The sequence below is a fragment of the Oncorhynchus keta genome, chromosome 1, assembly GCF_023373465.1.
Source record: "Oncorhynchus keta strain PuntledgeMale-10-30-2019 chromosome 1, Oket_V2, whole genome shotgun sequence".
Classification (NCBI taxonomy): Eukaryota; Metazoa; Chordata; class Actinopteri; order Salmoniformes; family Salmonidae; genus Oncorhynchus; species Oncorhynchus keta.
The window spans coordinates 85,010,096-85,025,248 of NC_068421.1; the positions used below are offsets into that span (position 1 = coordinate 85,010,096).

Here is a 15,153-nt window from a genome sequence, read left to right on the forward strand (position 1 = left end):
TCCAAATATAACTCTGCTCCCTGAGGCGTGTGCCGTGCCGTGCAATGTGTAAAAAAAAATCACATTTCGCCTCGTTTCTCTCTCATGTCTAAACTCACCTTGGTGTGAAAATAGTTTTACTGTCCTCCTCACCTATGTCAAGAGCAGGCCTAATTCATTACACTGTGTTTCATTTACGCTTCATTTGACTATTTATGTTTTCTAAACGTTTTAAATGTACCCTTTATTTAACTAGGCAAGTCAGTTAAGAACAAATTCTTATTCATAATGAAGGCCTACCGGGGAACAGTGGGTAAACTGCCTAGTTCAGGGGCAGAACGACATATTTTTACCTTGTCAGCTCGGGGATTCAATCCGGCAACCTTCCCGTTACTGGCCCAGCGCTACATGGTGTGTCTGTATCACATCAATTTAAAAAAGGGGTGTAGTTATCAACCATACATTACATATTTGTTTTGCACGGTTTGGACCTACAATGTACTCATAACGAGTCACAGAATTGTTCAAAAATGAGTACATGTTCAAATTGATATAGGGAACACTAAGAACAACTATTTAGGGAAATAAGCTACCTAAATGTACTGATATGAGTGACAAGTTACTGACAGGTGCGCGCGCTGTGCGAACGTTCCAAATGTGAACAGGAGGGGTTAACCTGCATTAATGTAACACTGATGACGTTGAAGATGTCTAGAGATTCGCACATTTGTACGTCCAATAAAAATGTGGTGTGGTGTCTGAAGGTTAAAGTAGGTTGCCAGGCTACATGCAGGCTGTGCTGTGAGCGAACATATCCTACTACCACGTTGTGTCTCATCTCACCAGCCAGGAGCGCCGTGTGTGCTCCTCGCCTCCGTCCTCGGAAAAAAACTCTGTCGAATGTCAGAGAACAGCTGGGAGCTTAACATTTCAGAAGTCTGGCGGTTTCAAAAGTCTCGTCTCCCTGCTTACAGATTGACTGTTCTGTTCAGCCAAACAGAACGGTGCGCTTCAACAACTTAACAACTTTTAAAGTGGGGAATACAGCACTGCAACAGCGTGGAAGGAATTTCTCATAGATGTCCACTCAATTGGAAAGAGGCCTACAGCTAGAGACGACCAAGCTTAATGCTCTGAAACTCGAATTCGATGATGAGGAGATTGATGTGGAAAGTCTCGACGGATGCCTGCCCGAGGAGCGGCACGGCAGCGCGGAGAAAGGAGCGAAGGTGGTCACGGAACAGCATTCGCTGCAGACGCCGCGCAAGTCGACCCGCAGCCCCAAATGCGCCCGCTGTCGGAACCACGGCGTCGTGTCTTGTCTCAAAGGCCACAAGCGCTTCTGTCGCTGGCGTGACTGCCAGTGCGCGAACTGTGTTCTCGTGGTGGAGCGGCAACGAGTGATGGCTGCGCAAGTCGCCCTGCGGAGACAACAGGCGACAGAGGTGAGTGTCAGGGACATCTGACTTTTACTGGCAGGATATAATTTAAGAAAGATAATTATCATATCATGTAGGCCTAAATGCTGTATGTAAATGTTTTGTAACTTGTGTCAGTCCATGATGATGTAATTACAGGTTAATACAGGTCAGATATGATGACTAACCCATGTGCATCATGCACCTATTCCTTTTTGTCTGCATTTGCTCTGATAGAGAAATGTGGAAATTGAAACACGAGAACAATGAATTGTCCTAATCTATGTAAAAAAAAGAAAGTTGCCTATGATTTATATATTCTCTTAGATAGTGTGTGACAAAGCAGATTCATATACATTGCTTTTTAACCTTTGTGATGATGAAAACAAGAACAATATTGTTCCATATTCCCTGAAAAAAACATAGGCTGTTTTTGCTTTACATTTGTGGATAGCATAGGGTATGTTTTCCTGATATATTTGTTTTATTTATACTGAACATAAATAGAAAATCAACATGCAACAATTTCAATGATTTTACTGAGTTACAGTTCATAGAAGGAAATCAGTGAATTGAAATAAATAAATGAGGCCCTAATCTATGGATTTCACATGACTGTGCAGGGGCGTAGCCATATGTGGGCCTGGGAGGGCATAGGCCCACCCACTGGGGAGCCAGAGCCACACACTGGGGAGCCAGGCCCAGCCAATCAGAATTAGTTTTCCCCCACAAAAGGGCTTTATTACAGACATAAATACTCCTCAGATTCAGCTGTCCGGGTGGCTGGTCTCAGATGATCCCGCAGGTGAAGAAGCCGGATGTGAAGGTCCTGGGCTGTCGTGGTTACACGTGGTCTGTGGTTGTGAGACCGGTTGGACGTACTGCCAAATTCTCTAAAACAACGTTGGAGGTGGCTTATGGTAGAGAAATTAACATTCAATTCTCTGGCAACAGCTCTGGTGGACATTCCTGCAGTCAGCATTCCAATTGCACTCTCCCTCAAAACTTGAGGCATCTGTGGCATTGTGTTGTGTGGCAAAACTGCATTTTTTTAGTGGCCTTTTAGTGTCCCTAGCAGAAGGTGTACCTGTGTAATGATCATGCTGTTTAATCAGCTTCTTGATATGCCACACCTGTCAGGTGGATGGATTATCTTGGATAATAAGAGAAACGCTCACTAACAGGGATATAAACAAATTTGTCCACAACATTTTTGAGAAATAAGCATTTTGAGTTTATGGAACATTTCTGTAATCTTTTATTTCAGCTCATGAAACATGGACTTTACATGTTGCGTTTACATTTTTGTTCAGTATAGATTTAGTTATTCCACTCATAAAACTCATTTGTTTACACTCACAAGCATTGTATCATAGAAATTGTAGGCCTTACATCAAGAACACTCAATTGTAATGATTCTGTAACAAACTAGCAACTTCATGCAGTAGCCTACAATACATTACAGAGGTTATGACTGTACTTACATACCTGGTTTATTAATGTAATACATTACTCCATCATCATTTCCCCATGTTCTACATTTTATTTCGTTGTTTCAACTAATTGTTATTAAGTAAGGGTAGTTTACTAAAGATTTTGGTCAAAGTGTTACCCAAACTTTTTTTGCTGGCCCAAACTTAGCTCCAACTTTTTTTAAATTGGGCAAAAATTTCAGTCTACTTAAAATGATCTGTTTGCTCAACTCATATGTTCTTTCAACTAGAAATACACACTTTGACACACATTAAGACATTGTGCATGTTCATTTATGCAGTAACTATAATTCAAAATGTCTTCACCTGCATTCTTCCTCCTACTCCACCATGTCTGTGTCAATTATCACTTAATCATTATTCTCTCATCATTGATTTTATTTACTTATTTCAGAAATTTGAGGGCTTTCTGTCTAGTTGTCTAATGTTGGTGGGGCATATTAACCTGTTTTAATGATACTCCTGAATCACTATGATCAATAAAATAGATGTACTTTGAAGTGAATGTACTTTGAAGTGTAGCAATACAGGTGAAATCAGTAATTGACACAGACATGGTGGTTTAGCAGGGACATTGGTATGCCATGAACCAAGAGATTGTGAGTTCAAATCCCAGGTGATGAACTGTATAAATGAACATGCACAATGTGAACGTGTGTCAAATATGTCAGTTGAAAACATTGTATGTCAAAAGCACTGTGTGAGTAAGTAGTTCCACAGCCTTCTTTAGTGAAGATGCCCAAATAAGAATTGTATGAACATATGAGACAAGTTGAGCAAACACATTTTAAGTTGACTGTTTTTTTGCCTAAGTATTCTCAAGTTAGGGCTAAGTTTGGGCCAACTGAAAAATAAAAGTTCAGGTAACACTTTGATCGGAAGTTGAGTAAACTAAAAAAGGTTGTGGAACAAGCTACTTGATAATAATTAGTTGAAACAACTCTTCTTTTTTTAAATGTATTTACAGCGTGGGGTTAATGCATATGTAAATATATTTCAATGTTTATTATCTCTCCTCTGCAGGGTAAAAAAGGGGTCAGAGGAACAGCCGCACCATTACCTCGCACAGCGTATCAACGCTACACCAGAGCACCTAGCATCCTAGCTAAGAGTATCTTAGAGGGTATGTATCACCTAGCATCCTAGCTAAGAGTATCTTAGAGGGTATGTATCACCTAGAATTCTAGCTAAGAGTATCTTAGAGGGTATGTATCACCTAGAATTCTAGCTAAGAGTATCTTAGAGGGTATGAATCACCTAGATATCTAGCTAAGAGTATCTTAGAGGGTATGAATCACCTAGAATCGTAGCTAAGAGTATCGTAGAGGGTATGTATCACCTAGAATTCTAGCTAAGAGTATCTTAGAGGGTATGAATCACCTAGAATCGTAGCTAAGAGTATCGTAGAGGGTATGTATCACCTAGAATTCTAGCTAAGAGTATCGTAGAGGGTATGTATCACCTAGAATTCTAGCTAAGAGTATCTTAGAGGGTATGAGTGATACACCAGTGCACCTATATACTTCAAGAGTATCTCAGAGAGTATGTCTCAGTGACACACCTTGGGTAATACAAATTATGCAAATGAGAGGATATAGAATTACACATTGTGTTTACCAGCGAGCGGTTGGGAGGGACAATGTTGTTTTGAGGTTTGTTTCTTCTTCTTTCCCCTGAGTAAGCACATGAATGTGTACACACACTAGGCCATGCCATCACAACTGTGTTTAGAGCATCTACTTGGCCTTTATGAATTTTGATGGGGTGCCGTTCTTGAATTTAGATTAATTTTGACTTAATTTACCTAAATAAACTTTGTGATGTGATTATATTAAAACAGAACGTGTTTTCAGGTACTCTGAGAAAAAAAAGTGCTATCTAAAACCAAAAAGGGTTCTACGGCTGTCCCCATAAGAGAACCCTTTGAAGAAGCCCTTTTGGTTCTAGGTTGGGTTTCTGTATAGCACTTTGTGACATCTGCTGATGTAAAAAGAGATTTATAAATACATTTGATTGATTGATTGAGGTAGAATCCTTTTGGGTTCCATGTAGAACCCTCTGTGGAAAGGGTTCTACATGGAACCCAAGAGTTCTACCTGGAACCAAAAAGGGTTCTACATGAACCAAAAAAGGTTATCCTATGGGGACAGCCACAGAACACTTTTGGAACTCTTTTTTCTAAGAGTGTATCATATTAATCATTAGACAGGTAAATGACATCAGTCTTGTTTACTTCCTTATAGGCTACAAACCCCCAGTAAATGAGGACGGACCCTGGTCCAAGCGAGGTCACTTCTCCTCTGTCAGTGCCCGGATGAGGAAGAGGAGGGCGTTTGCTGATAAGGAGCTGGAGAGTGTGATGCTGGAGAGGGAGCTGAGACAGAGAGAGCTGGAGGACCTATCAGGTCTCACCCTGCTTCACCACCCTGCCCTGGCAGGGCTGCCCTCTTCCCCCCACCACTGCTTCCCACAGAAGGACCCCGGGGTGGCCACCTACGTGCCTGTGCACAAATACAAACTGGGCCCTGTGCTGTATGAGTGTGACTTCCACTGCTACCAGGAAGAGGTCAAGGCCCGATCCACAGCAGAGAGCGGTTATGGTTACAGTCAGTTCACGTCACAGTGTAACTCTAACTCTGGGGTTCTGGAACACATGGAGCGAGTCAGGGAGAGAGCACTAGAGAGCTGGAAGTGTTCCAGGAAGAGGGAGACCTGTCAAGAGCCATCACTCCTGCCCTCACTACAACTCCAACAGAGCGGGAGTAGTTATTCTGAAGGCTCAGCTGATCTGGACAGGGATAAGGCCACGCCAAAAAGGGTCAAAGACAATCCAACGGCTCCAACAGCTCCAAAGTTCGGCATTCCAAAAACAGCCCTCACACACTCAGACTCTCCCTCTGAGCCTAAGCATGTGTTTCAGAGAGAGGAACAACCCTATAGGCACAGCAGGGTCTTAGAACCTCACCTCCTCCCACCCAAGGACTGGTCAGCAGGGGGGACGAGGCATCATGAAAGGCCTCAGATCAACTCAGTAAAACCCACAGTGGCGAGGCAGCCATTACCGTTCTCAGTGGAGTCACTGCTGAGGGCTTGAAGAACTCTTGGTAAAAATCGTTAGCCAGCAAGAAATAGAGGTGTCTATGCTATATCTAAAACAGTGGAATGTAGGTGTTACAAATATTTTGGTAGCACTTTACTGTAAGTGTGCCAATATTTTTTTTCAGAAGTGCATTTTCTATATCAACACTGATGGTAAAATGTGTAACTAGTGGAATATTTATTCTCAAATCTACTTTGAAATGTTATACATTTGTTAGTTTGTTTTTTAAATTGCTCAGCATTTTTCAAAGGATTGTAAGATATTGTATTTTGAAAGCAATAAAGTAGACATGTACAATGTAACATGTTGTATAATCTCCCGTTTGTATTCCCATATCATTGTCCTTTTTCTTTTTCTTTTAAAAAACCCTGTTTCATGTGTCATATTCATGTATTAGTATACTGTGGTATGTGCTATACTCCCTTGGCTAAGGCAACTGTAAAATAACTAACACTCGCACATTTAGATCATTCAGAAGATACTTTTAGAATGCTTTCACACGTAAAAATAATTTGAAAAGGTGAAAGTAGAGAGGTCAGCTCCTGAACTGCTGCATGGTGCGTTTTGTACATCCCCGATCACGGTATCCACACTGCCGGCTCCTGTCCTCCTTCACAGGGTTAAGGCTGTCAAAATAAACTATTTGGTGTTCAAAAATCCCTTTAATTCTAAAGAAAACAAAGAAAGAAAGGAGTACACAGGTAGGCTGGTGGCCTGCAGCTCTCTGAGAGAGAGATAGAGAACAGAGTACATAGGAGTACATGGGTAGGCTGGTGGCCTGCAGCTCTCTGAGAGAAAGAGAGAGAACAGAGTACATAGGAGTACATGGGTAGGCTGGTGGCCTGCAGCTCTCTGAGAGAGAGATAGAGAACAGAGTACATAGGAGTACATGGGTAGGCTGGTGGCCTGCAGCTCTCTGAGAGAGAGAGAGAACAGAGTACATAGGAGTACATGGGTAGGCTGGTGGCCTGCAGCTCTCTGAGAGAAAGAGAGAGAACAGAGTACATAGGAGTACATGGGTAGGCTGGTGACCTGTAGCTCTCTGAGAGAGACATAGAGAACAGAGTACATAGGAGTACATGGGTAGGCTGGTGGCCTGCAGCTCTCTGAGAGAGAGATAGAGAACAGTGTACATAGGAGTACATGGGTAGGCTGGTGGCCTGCAGCTCTCTGAGAGAGAGATAGAGAACAGAGTACATAGGAGTACATGGGTAGGCTGGTGGCCTGCAGCTCTCTGAGAGAGAGAGAGAACAGAGTACATAGGAGTACATGGGTAGGCTGGTGGCCTGCAGCTCTCTGAGAGAAAGAGAGAGAACAGAGTACATAGGAGTACATGGGTAGGCTGGTGGCCTGCAGCTCTCTGAGAGAGAGAGAGAGAGAGAACATTAGAAACCAAAGAAAAACACCTCCAAGCCTGTTGAACACTTTCATCGTGCTCTCTAATAAATGCCATCAAATATATAAATACCAAAGAATTGCAATACACACACACACACAAGAATGGTACCCCGAACACACACGCGCGCACACACACACACACACACACACACACACACACACACACACACTGTAACGGTTTTGACTTGAGGTTATTATTTATAGGGGTGCCAGGTAGGTTGTGCCTACCAGAGAAAACATTGGTTTCTCCTTTTAGTTTGGGTGGGAATGAGTCCCATCTGGTCCGTCAAGTCTACACCAATACAAAGGACGTATGTAAAAGTCAGGATGGAAATAAACTTTTCATAAACCCTTAAAACATTGAAAAGAACTTCAAAAACAACTATATTCTGTTGCGTGTGTCCTGTAGCTCAGTTGGTAGAGCATGGCGCTTGTAACGCCAGGGTAGTGGGTTCGATTCCCGGGACCACCCATACGTAGAATGTATGCACACATGACTGTAAGTCGCTTTGGATAAAAGCGTCCGCTAAATGGCATATATTATTATATTATTATTAACAACAATGATTACACACACACATATAATAATATCACAATGAGTTCTGGTTCCTCCAGAAATGTCCTGTACCTCGGGCCTAAAAAGAGTCCTGCCCGGTAAAGGAGTTCAGTGAACTCAAGTGACTTTTGTCACGCGATGTTTGTCCGTTCATTCCGTGTAGCGTAAACCCAGTATTAAACATACAATCAATATAACAATTACTTTACCACAGAACCTTAAAGCGGATCAACTCTTAATTAAGTCCTCAACTACCACTAACTACACAAATCACAGTATACATCACATCCAAACAAATGAAATACCGTATACAAAAAGGTGGTAGTCAGTCGGTCAGTCAGACAATCCAATCCGCCAATAGATCTCCAGCGGAGAAAGGCCACGAAGAACGGAGAGGTGTAGTCCAGGGACGCGAAGAGTGGATCCGATCCTGGGTAAACTCTCTTAGGCTACAAAACAAACGGAATAGAGAAGCTTCGGAACTGAGGGTTGAACACATACTCATGCACGTCTCCATCACAACCCCCCTTTCGTGCAGCTGATGCTGGCTATTTAATTGGGAATTAAAGGGAAAGCGCCCTATTGGAAGGAGCTGCACTGAGACGGTTCAGAAAAATTCAGGGCCGTCACACACCCCTCCCCTGGAAAAAGCCGACCATTGCCCTGGAAGGCACATCTTGGTCGGGGAAACCGAGAAAGGTCTCCTCATCACTTTCCTCTACAAAAATATTCATTACTTTTTGGAGCTCACGCTCCTCAGCTGAGGAGTCACAGGCCTTAAGGTGCGAGACTTCTGGGTCTGGGAATCCGAGAAAAGTATCCTCACTATCCTCTTCAAAGATATCCAGGACCTTGCGGCGCTCAATCGCCTCAATTCCTCAGCCGAGGGTAACAGGCCTTAAGGCGTGAGACATGGACGATGCGCATATCTTCACCTGTGTCCTCTTTCACCACTCGGTAGTTCAAAGGGCCCATCTGCTCCACAATCCTATATGGTCCTTGCCATTTAGGAGCGAGCTTGGCCGAGAAGAATTGTTCAGCTTTCGAGTAAGGATGAGAGCGAAGCCACACCCGATCACGAAGCTGGAACTGCATGTCTCGTCTGTTCTTATCATCATTTCTCTTCTGCTTGAGTCGAGCCTGGATCATGTTCTTTGAGACAAGAGCTCTCAAGTCATGGAGATGGCCTACCTGGTCATAGCAAGCAGCGTCTGGAGTAAGCTGCTGGGGCTGTAGCACCATATCCAAGGGTCCTCGGAGAGGACGACTTAGGTTCAGCTCTGCAGGTGTGACTCCAGTGGACTCTTGCACAGCAGAATTCAGGGCAAATCGAAACTCGTGAAGGTGCTTGTCCCAGTGTTTGTGCTGGGTCCCTACACAGGAAGCAATCATTGTCTTCAAGGTTCGATTTACTCTCTCAGTGAGATTGGTCTGTGGGTGATAGGCCGTGGTCAACTTCTGCCTCAGGTTCCATCTTTGGCAGGTCTCCTCAAAGAGATCAGAGACAAATTGGGAACCTCGATCAGACAGGATGTAATCAGGCACTCCCCAGCGAGTCAGGATCTCTTTCGTAAGGATGTTAGAGACGGTCCTTGCTGTGGCCTGACGCAGGGAAAAGAGCTCCACCCACTTTGAATAATAATCAACAAAAACAAGCATGTACACATTCTGATTGGAGCTTCTAGGAAATGGACCCATCAAATCCACTCCTAACATTTCCCAAGGTCGGGTAACCACCGTTTGCTGCAACTTGCCAGCAGGCTTTCTACCTTCTGGTTTGTACATTTGACAAACCTGACAATTTCGGATGTGTGACTTCACATCCATGCTCAGATGTGGCCAGTACAGTAACGCTTGCAACCGCTTGTAGGTTTTGAACCTGCCCAAATGACCAGCTAATGGGTCTTCATGGAAATGTTGAAGCAGTTGTAGGCGTAGAGTTTCCGGTATGTACATTTGGTAGAGTGTTCTGTGAGGTAGTTGTACGACTCGGTAGACTTTATCTTCAATGATGGTCAGCTTTGTGGTAGGATTGACCATCTTTTCTCCATCTTCCAGGATAGTCTGGTACAAAGCCTGTACTTCTGGATCATCCTGTTGAGCTTTCCATATGGCCTCATCAGAGATGGGAAAGTCCGTTTTGGGCGAGTCTCGACTGCTTGACAGGACAGTAGCACATGTAAGATGAGGGCCACAGTTATCACAAGCAGGAGCTCTGGACAAGGCATCTGGAACAGTGTTGTATTTTCCTTTCCTGTATTCCACTGCAAATGTGAACTCTTGCAACCGTAGAGCCCATCTTATGAGTCTGGTGCTTGGTTTGTTGGTCTTGAACACCCACACAAGGGAGGAATGGTCAGTGACCACAGTGAAGTGTCTTCCCTCCAGGTAGTACCTCCACTTTTCCAAAGCCCAGACAACTGCAAGGCACTCTTGCTCTGTTGTGGAATAGTTCCGTTCTGCTCCATTCAATGTCCGACTGGCGAACGCTAGCACTTCTTCAGTGCCAAGTCCAGTCTGTTGGACTAGGACAGCACCAAGTCCAACATCACTTGCATCAGTGTAAACAACAAAAGGGCAATCAAAGTTCGGATGACCTAAAATGGGAGGTGTGACGAGATGTCGTTTCAGGGTTTCAAAGGAAGTCTGGCACTCTGCCGTCCATTGGAATTTCGCTCCTTTTCGCTTCATCGCGTTGAGGGGTTCTGCCACCTGGGAGAAGTTCGACACAAACCGATGGTACCATCCAGCCATACCAAGGAACCGTTGAAGGGCCTTGAGTGTGGTTGGCACAGGGAAGTCTTGTACAGCCTTTGTCTTTTCAGGATCCACATGAATGCCGTCGAAAGACACAATATGGCCAAGGAACTTCAGGGAGGTTTGGCAGAAGTTGCTCTTCTTCATATTTAAGGTCAGACCAGCTTCTCTTAGCTTGTCCAACACTGCTTGAAGATCTTGAAAGTGTCTTTCTCTGTTCTGAGAGTAGATAATTATATCGTCCAGGTAGACGAAACAGATCTTCCCTTTGAGCTCACCTAACGCAATCTCCATGAGTCTTTGGAAAGTGGCAGGGGCATTCTTTAATCCAAAGGGCATCACCTTAAAGGAAAACAAGCCCTCGGCACAGACAAACGCAGTCTTGTCCTTGCTTTCCTGGTCCATCTCAACCTGCCAATAACCACTATTGAGGTCAAGGGTAGTGAACACAACAGCGCCAGACAATGACTCCAGGATCTCATGGATGGTGGGAAGAGGATAGGCATCAGTCTGGGAAACATTGTTGGTCTTCCTATAGTCCACACAAAATCTAAGACCACCAGTCTTTTTTGGGATGAGGACAACAGGAGCAGCCCAGGGAGAGGAGGAACGTTCTATTATATCTTGGGTTAACATATCATTTATGAGTCCCTTTTGGATGATTAGCTTCGCTGGGGACAAACGATATGGCTTTTGCTTGATTGGCATTTCCTGTGTTAGGAATATTTTGTGCTTCAGGAGCCTGGTGCGTCCCAGCTTTGAAGTACATACATCAGCATTATTCTGCAGCTGTTCCAACAGCCTTAATTCCTCTGGCTGTTCCAGCTGAGCTCTTCTCACAGCCTGTAAAAGGAGATCGTCAGAAGGATTATCGAGGGTTAGTGGTACCGGAGCAATGGCAGAGAAGACTGCCACATTTGAACCCCAATCATGTAACTTCATAGCTTCTGATTGGAAGAAATGCTTCTCGCTCGGATTGTATGGAAACCAGTAGCAATTGTGTGCGATATCAATCTGGACACCACTGAAGTACATGAAATCAATTCCCAACACGACAGGAAAAGCAAGGTTCCTGGTTTGTAGGATAACAGAAGGAATCATATAGGAGCGGTTACACAGGCGGAACTCTACCTCACTCCATCCAAGTGGTCGTCTAGCCTCACCATCAGCCAGATAGAGTGGACCTTCTGTCCACGGCTTCAAGTTGTATTGTGGACCGTTAACCTCCTTCCACAGTTTCTCATTGAGCAGTGTGTAGGATGACCCGGTATCCAAGATGGCTCTTCCTGTCCATGGGCCTATGGACAGGGGTAACACCAGTTGGTGCGGTATTAACTGAAAGGAAGGGGATGTCGATGGGGGGGCGTAGGCAGTGACTCTTGGGGTTTCAGCTCTGGTTAAAGCACCCAGAGAAGGATGGTCATTGCTGCGAAGAGAGTTAGGTGTGTTGGCCTGTTGTGATTTGTGGTTTCTGGAAGGGTTTACTTGATACGGTCTTGGACATGTAGCTGAAGAATGTCCCTTTTGGCTACATCTCCAACAAAACATGAGAGGGGTCTTGGCTGGAGACTCTGGCTGTTGTTGAGGGTCTGTCTTGGGTAACTGTTTGGGTGTCTGTTTCTTTCTCTGGTCATATTGCTGTTGGCATTCTCTGTCCTTCTCAAACTGCTGTCCCAAGCGAACCAGTCCATCGACAGTGGTGACTCGTTCTCGGAGTTGACTGGCTAGTAGTGGGTTGATGTTCTTCAAGATCAATTTAATGACCTCTTCCTCCTCAATGCCAGGTTTCCACCTTCTGCACAGGGAGTGGTAACCGTATGCAAAGTCACGGATACTCTCTTTCTCTCCTTGTACTCGATTTCTGACTCTGTCTGCCAATTCATCTGTGTAGTCCTCAGATAGAAATGCAGAGGAAAACTTGGCCTCAAAGTCAGCCCAGGAGGTAGTGGTGAGACGTGCCACATCCCACCAGTCTCGAGCTGTCCCATGCAACACATTCCTCAATGTGGCAAGGAGTTCTTCCTAAGCCAGGGATTGTGGGTTCAAGTCCCATCTGGGGTGCCATTTTTTATGTAACGGTTTTGACTTGAGGTTATTATTTATAGGGGTGCCAGGTAGGTTGTGCCTACCAGAGAAAACATTGGTTTCTCCTTTTAGTTTGGGTGGGAATGAGTCCCATCTGGTCCGTCAAGTCTACACCAATACAAAGGACGTATGTAAAAGTCAGGATGGAAATAAACTTTTCATAAACCCTTAAAACATTGAAAAGAACTTCAAAAACAACTATATTCTGTTGCGTGGGTTGTATTAGCAACAACAATGATTACACACACACATATAATAATATCACAATGAGTTCTGGTTCCTCCAGAAATGTCCTGTACCTCGGGCCTAAAAAGAGTCCTGCCCGGTAAAGGAGTTCAGTGAACTCAAGTGACTTTTGTCACGCGATGTTTGTCCGTTCATTCCGTGTAGCGTAAACCCAGTATTAAACATACAATCAATATAACAATTACTTTACCACAGAACCTTAAAGCGGATCAACTCTTAATTAAGTCCTCAACTACCACTAACTACACAAATCACAGTATACATCACATCCAAACAAATGAAATACCGTATACAAAAAGGTGGTAGTCAGTCGGTCAGTCAGACAATCCAATCCGCCAATAGATCTCCCGCGGAGAAAGGCCACGAAGAACGGAGAGGTGTAGTCCAGGGACGCGAAGAGTGGATCCGATCCTGGGTAAACTCTCTTAGGCTACAAAACAAACGGAATAGAGAAGCTTCGGAACTGAGGGTTGAACACATACTCATGCACGTCTCCATCACAACCCCCCTTTCGTGCAGCTGATGCTGGCTATTTAATTGGGAATTAAAGGGAAAGCGCCCTATTGGAAGGAGCTGCACTGAGACGGTTCAGAAAAATTCAGGGCCTTTCATCGTGCTCTCTAATAAATGCCATCAAATATATAAATACCAAAGAATTGCAATACACACACACACACAAGAATGGTACCCCGAACACACACGCGCACACACACACACACACACACACACACACACACACACACACACACACACACACACACACACACACACACACACACACACACACACACACACACACACACACACACACACACACACACACACACACACACACACACACACACACACACACACACACACACACACACACACACACACACACACACAGTCTTGTATAACTAACCTTGTGGGGACACACAGCTCAGTCCCATTCAAAATCCTATTCTTAACCCCTTAGAAATAGCATTTGACCTTGTGGGGACTAACAAAATATCCCCAGTTGGTCAAATTGTTGTTTTGTTTACTATTCTTGTGGGGCCTTCTGGTTACCTAGGCAACATTGTTCTTTATTGTAGGCCAAGCTTGACGCCACTGGAGTTTGTTTGAACCCACAGTTGATCTGTATCCTCCACTGTGTTGTCTTCTCTCTCTCATTCCTATCCTCCGTGGTAATCTGGGCGAGAAGAAAGACAGATAGTTTTGACAACTGTGGACTGTGTGGCGTCAGCACGGGTGATAGCACACTGCTCCTGTCTTTGTCCGGAATGCAGAAAGATAGGCCTTTCTCTCTCTTTTCCCTCTCAGGCCTTTCATAAATAGTAGGCTCTGAACAGAAGAGAGGAGGTGTGCCTGCCAGTACCAACGACAGACAGAACAGTGTCTGTGTCTTTATAGAAGTCTATCAACGTGGATTTAGTCATAATAAGACATTGTGAAGGGCAGTAATGACCGTTCTCTCTGGGGTAGACAAGCACTCCTCACTGAGATAACGACTGGTGTGAAGAAGAATACGTTGGATATAAATCCATTTTTCCTCTCACAAAGCGGAGGGAAAGACCCATTCATCCAGGCTTCTTTAGAACGGCCTTCTGTGGTCTTAATAGATTGTGACATCGCTCAGAATGCTAGTCGTGTCCCATTTGTCATTAGGATGGTTTGGGACAGTGTATTGTTCCCTAGGTGTCTGTCTGCTCTTTGGAAAGGTCTGAATCGGCTTCACCAGTTTATTCAAATGTTTCTTTGTTGGGAAAACCGTAAGGGGGGTGGGGGAGTGTGTGTGTCTGTCTGTGCATGTGTGTGTGTGCCCATGCGGACAGTATTGGACGGGGTTGAATACCTGACAGAGCAGTTAGCTGCTGGTTTTAACACGGCGTCAGATTTATATCAGCTCTACAAAACAACTTTTGGCTGCTTTGCCTTTCTCTCCGCCCACTTATACCTCATTTCCATTTCAGCAATATTAATTTCACAGATGGTTTTTAAAAGCTTGCTTTGGCCCTTAAGCTCTGCTTCCTTTAGTAAACACACCGCTGCTTGGCTTACTGCAAACCTGACCGACCTGTTATTTCAAACACAGACCAAGCCTCTCTCTAACCCCAGCCTCCACAGGTTTATTTCCCC

The 15,153-nt window shown here is 44.4% G+C and overlaps 1 protein-coding gene across 1 annotated transcript; it reads left to right on the forward strand.

Moving 5' to 3' along the window:
- The first annotated feature begins 731 nt into the window (after positions 1–731).
- dmrt2b (doublesex and mab-3 related transcription factor 2b) lies at positions 732–6,309 on the forward strand. Its single transcript, XM_035786977.2, has 3 exons — positions 732–1,424; positions 3,914–4,013; positions 5,134–6,309. Exons 1-3 carry the CDS (start codon positions 1,059–1,061, stop codon positions 5,982–5,984), a joined length of 1,317 nt encoding a protein of 438 aa, XP_035642870.1. The 5' UTR covers positions 732–1,058; the 3' UTR covers positions 5,985–6,309.
- Positions 6,310–15,153: the final 8,844 nt, after the last annotated feature.

Coding starts and splice junctions, on each gene's coding strand:
- dmrt2b (XM_035786977.2), top strand. CDS start 1,059: ATGTCCACTCAATTGGAAAGAGGCCTACAGCTAGAGACGACCAAGCTT. Junction 1,425..3,913: donor GGAGACAACAGGCGACAGAG/GTGAGTGTCAGG, acceptor TCTCCTCTGCAG/GGTAAAAAAGGGGTCAGAGG. Junction 4,014..5,133: donor AGCTAAGAGTATCTTAGAGG/GTATGTATCACC, acceptor ACTTCCTTATAG/GCTACAAACCCCCAGTAAAT.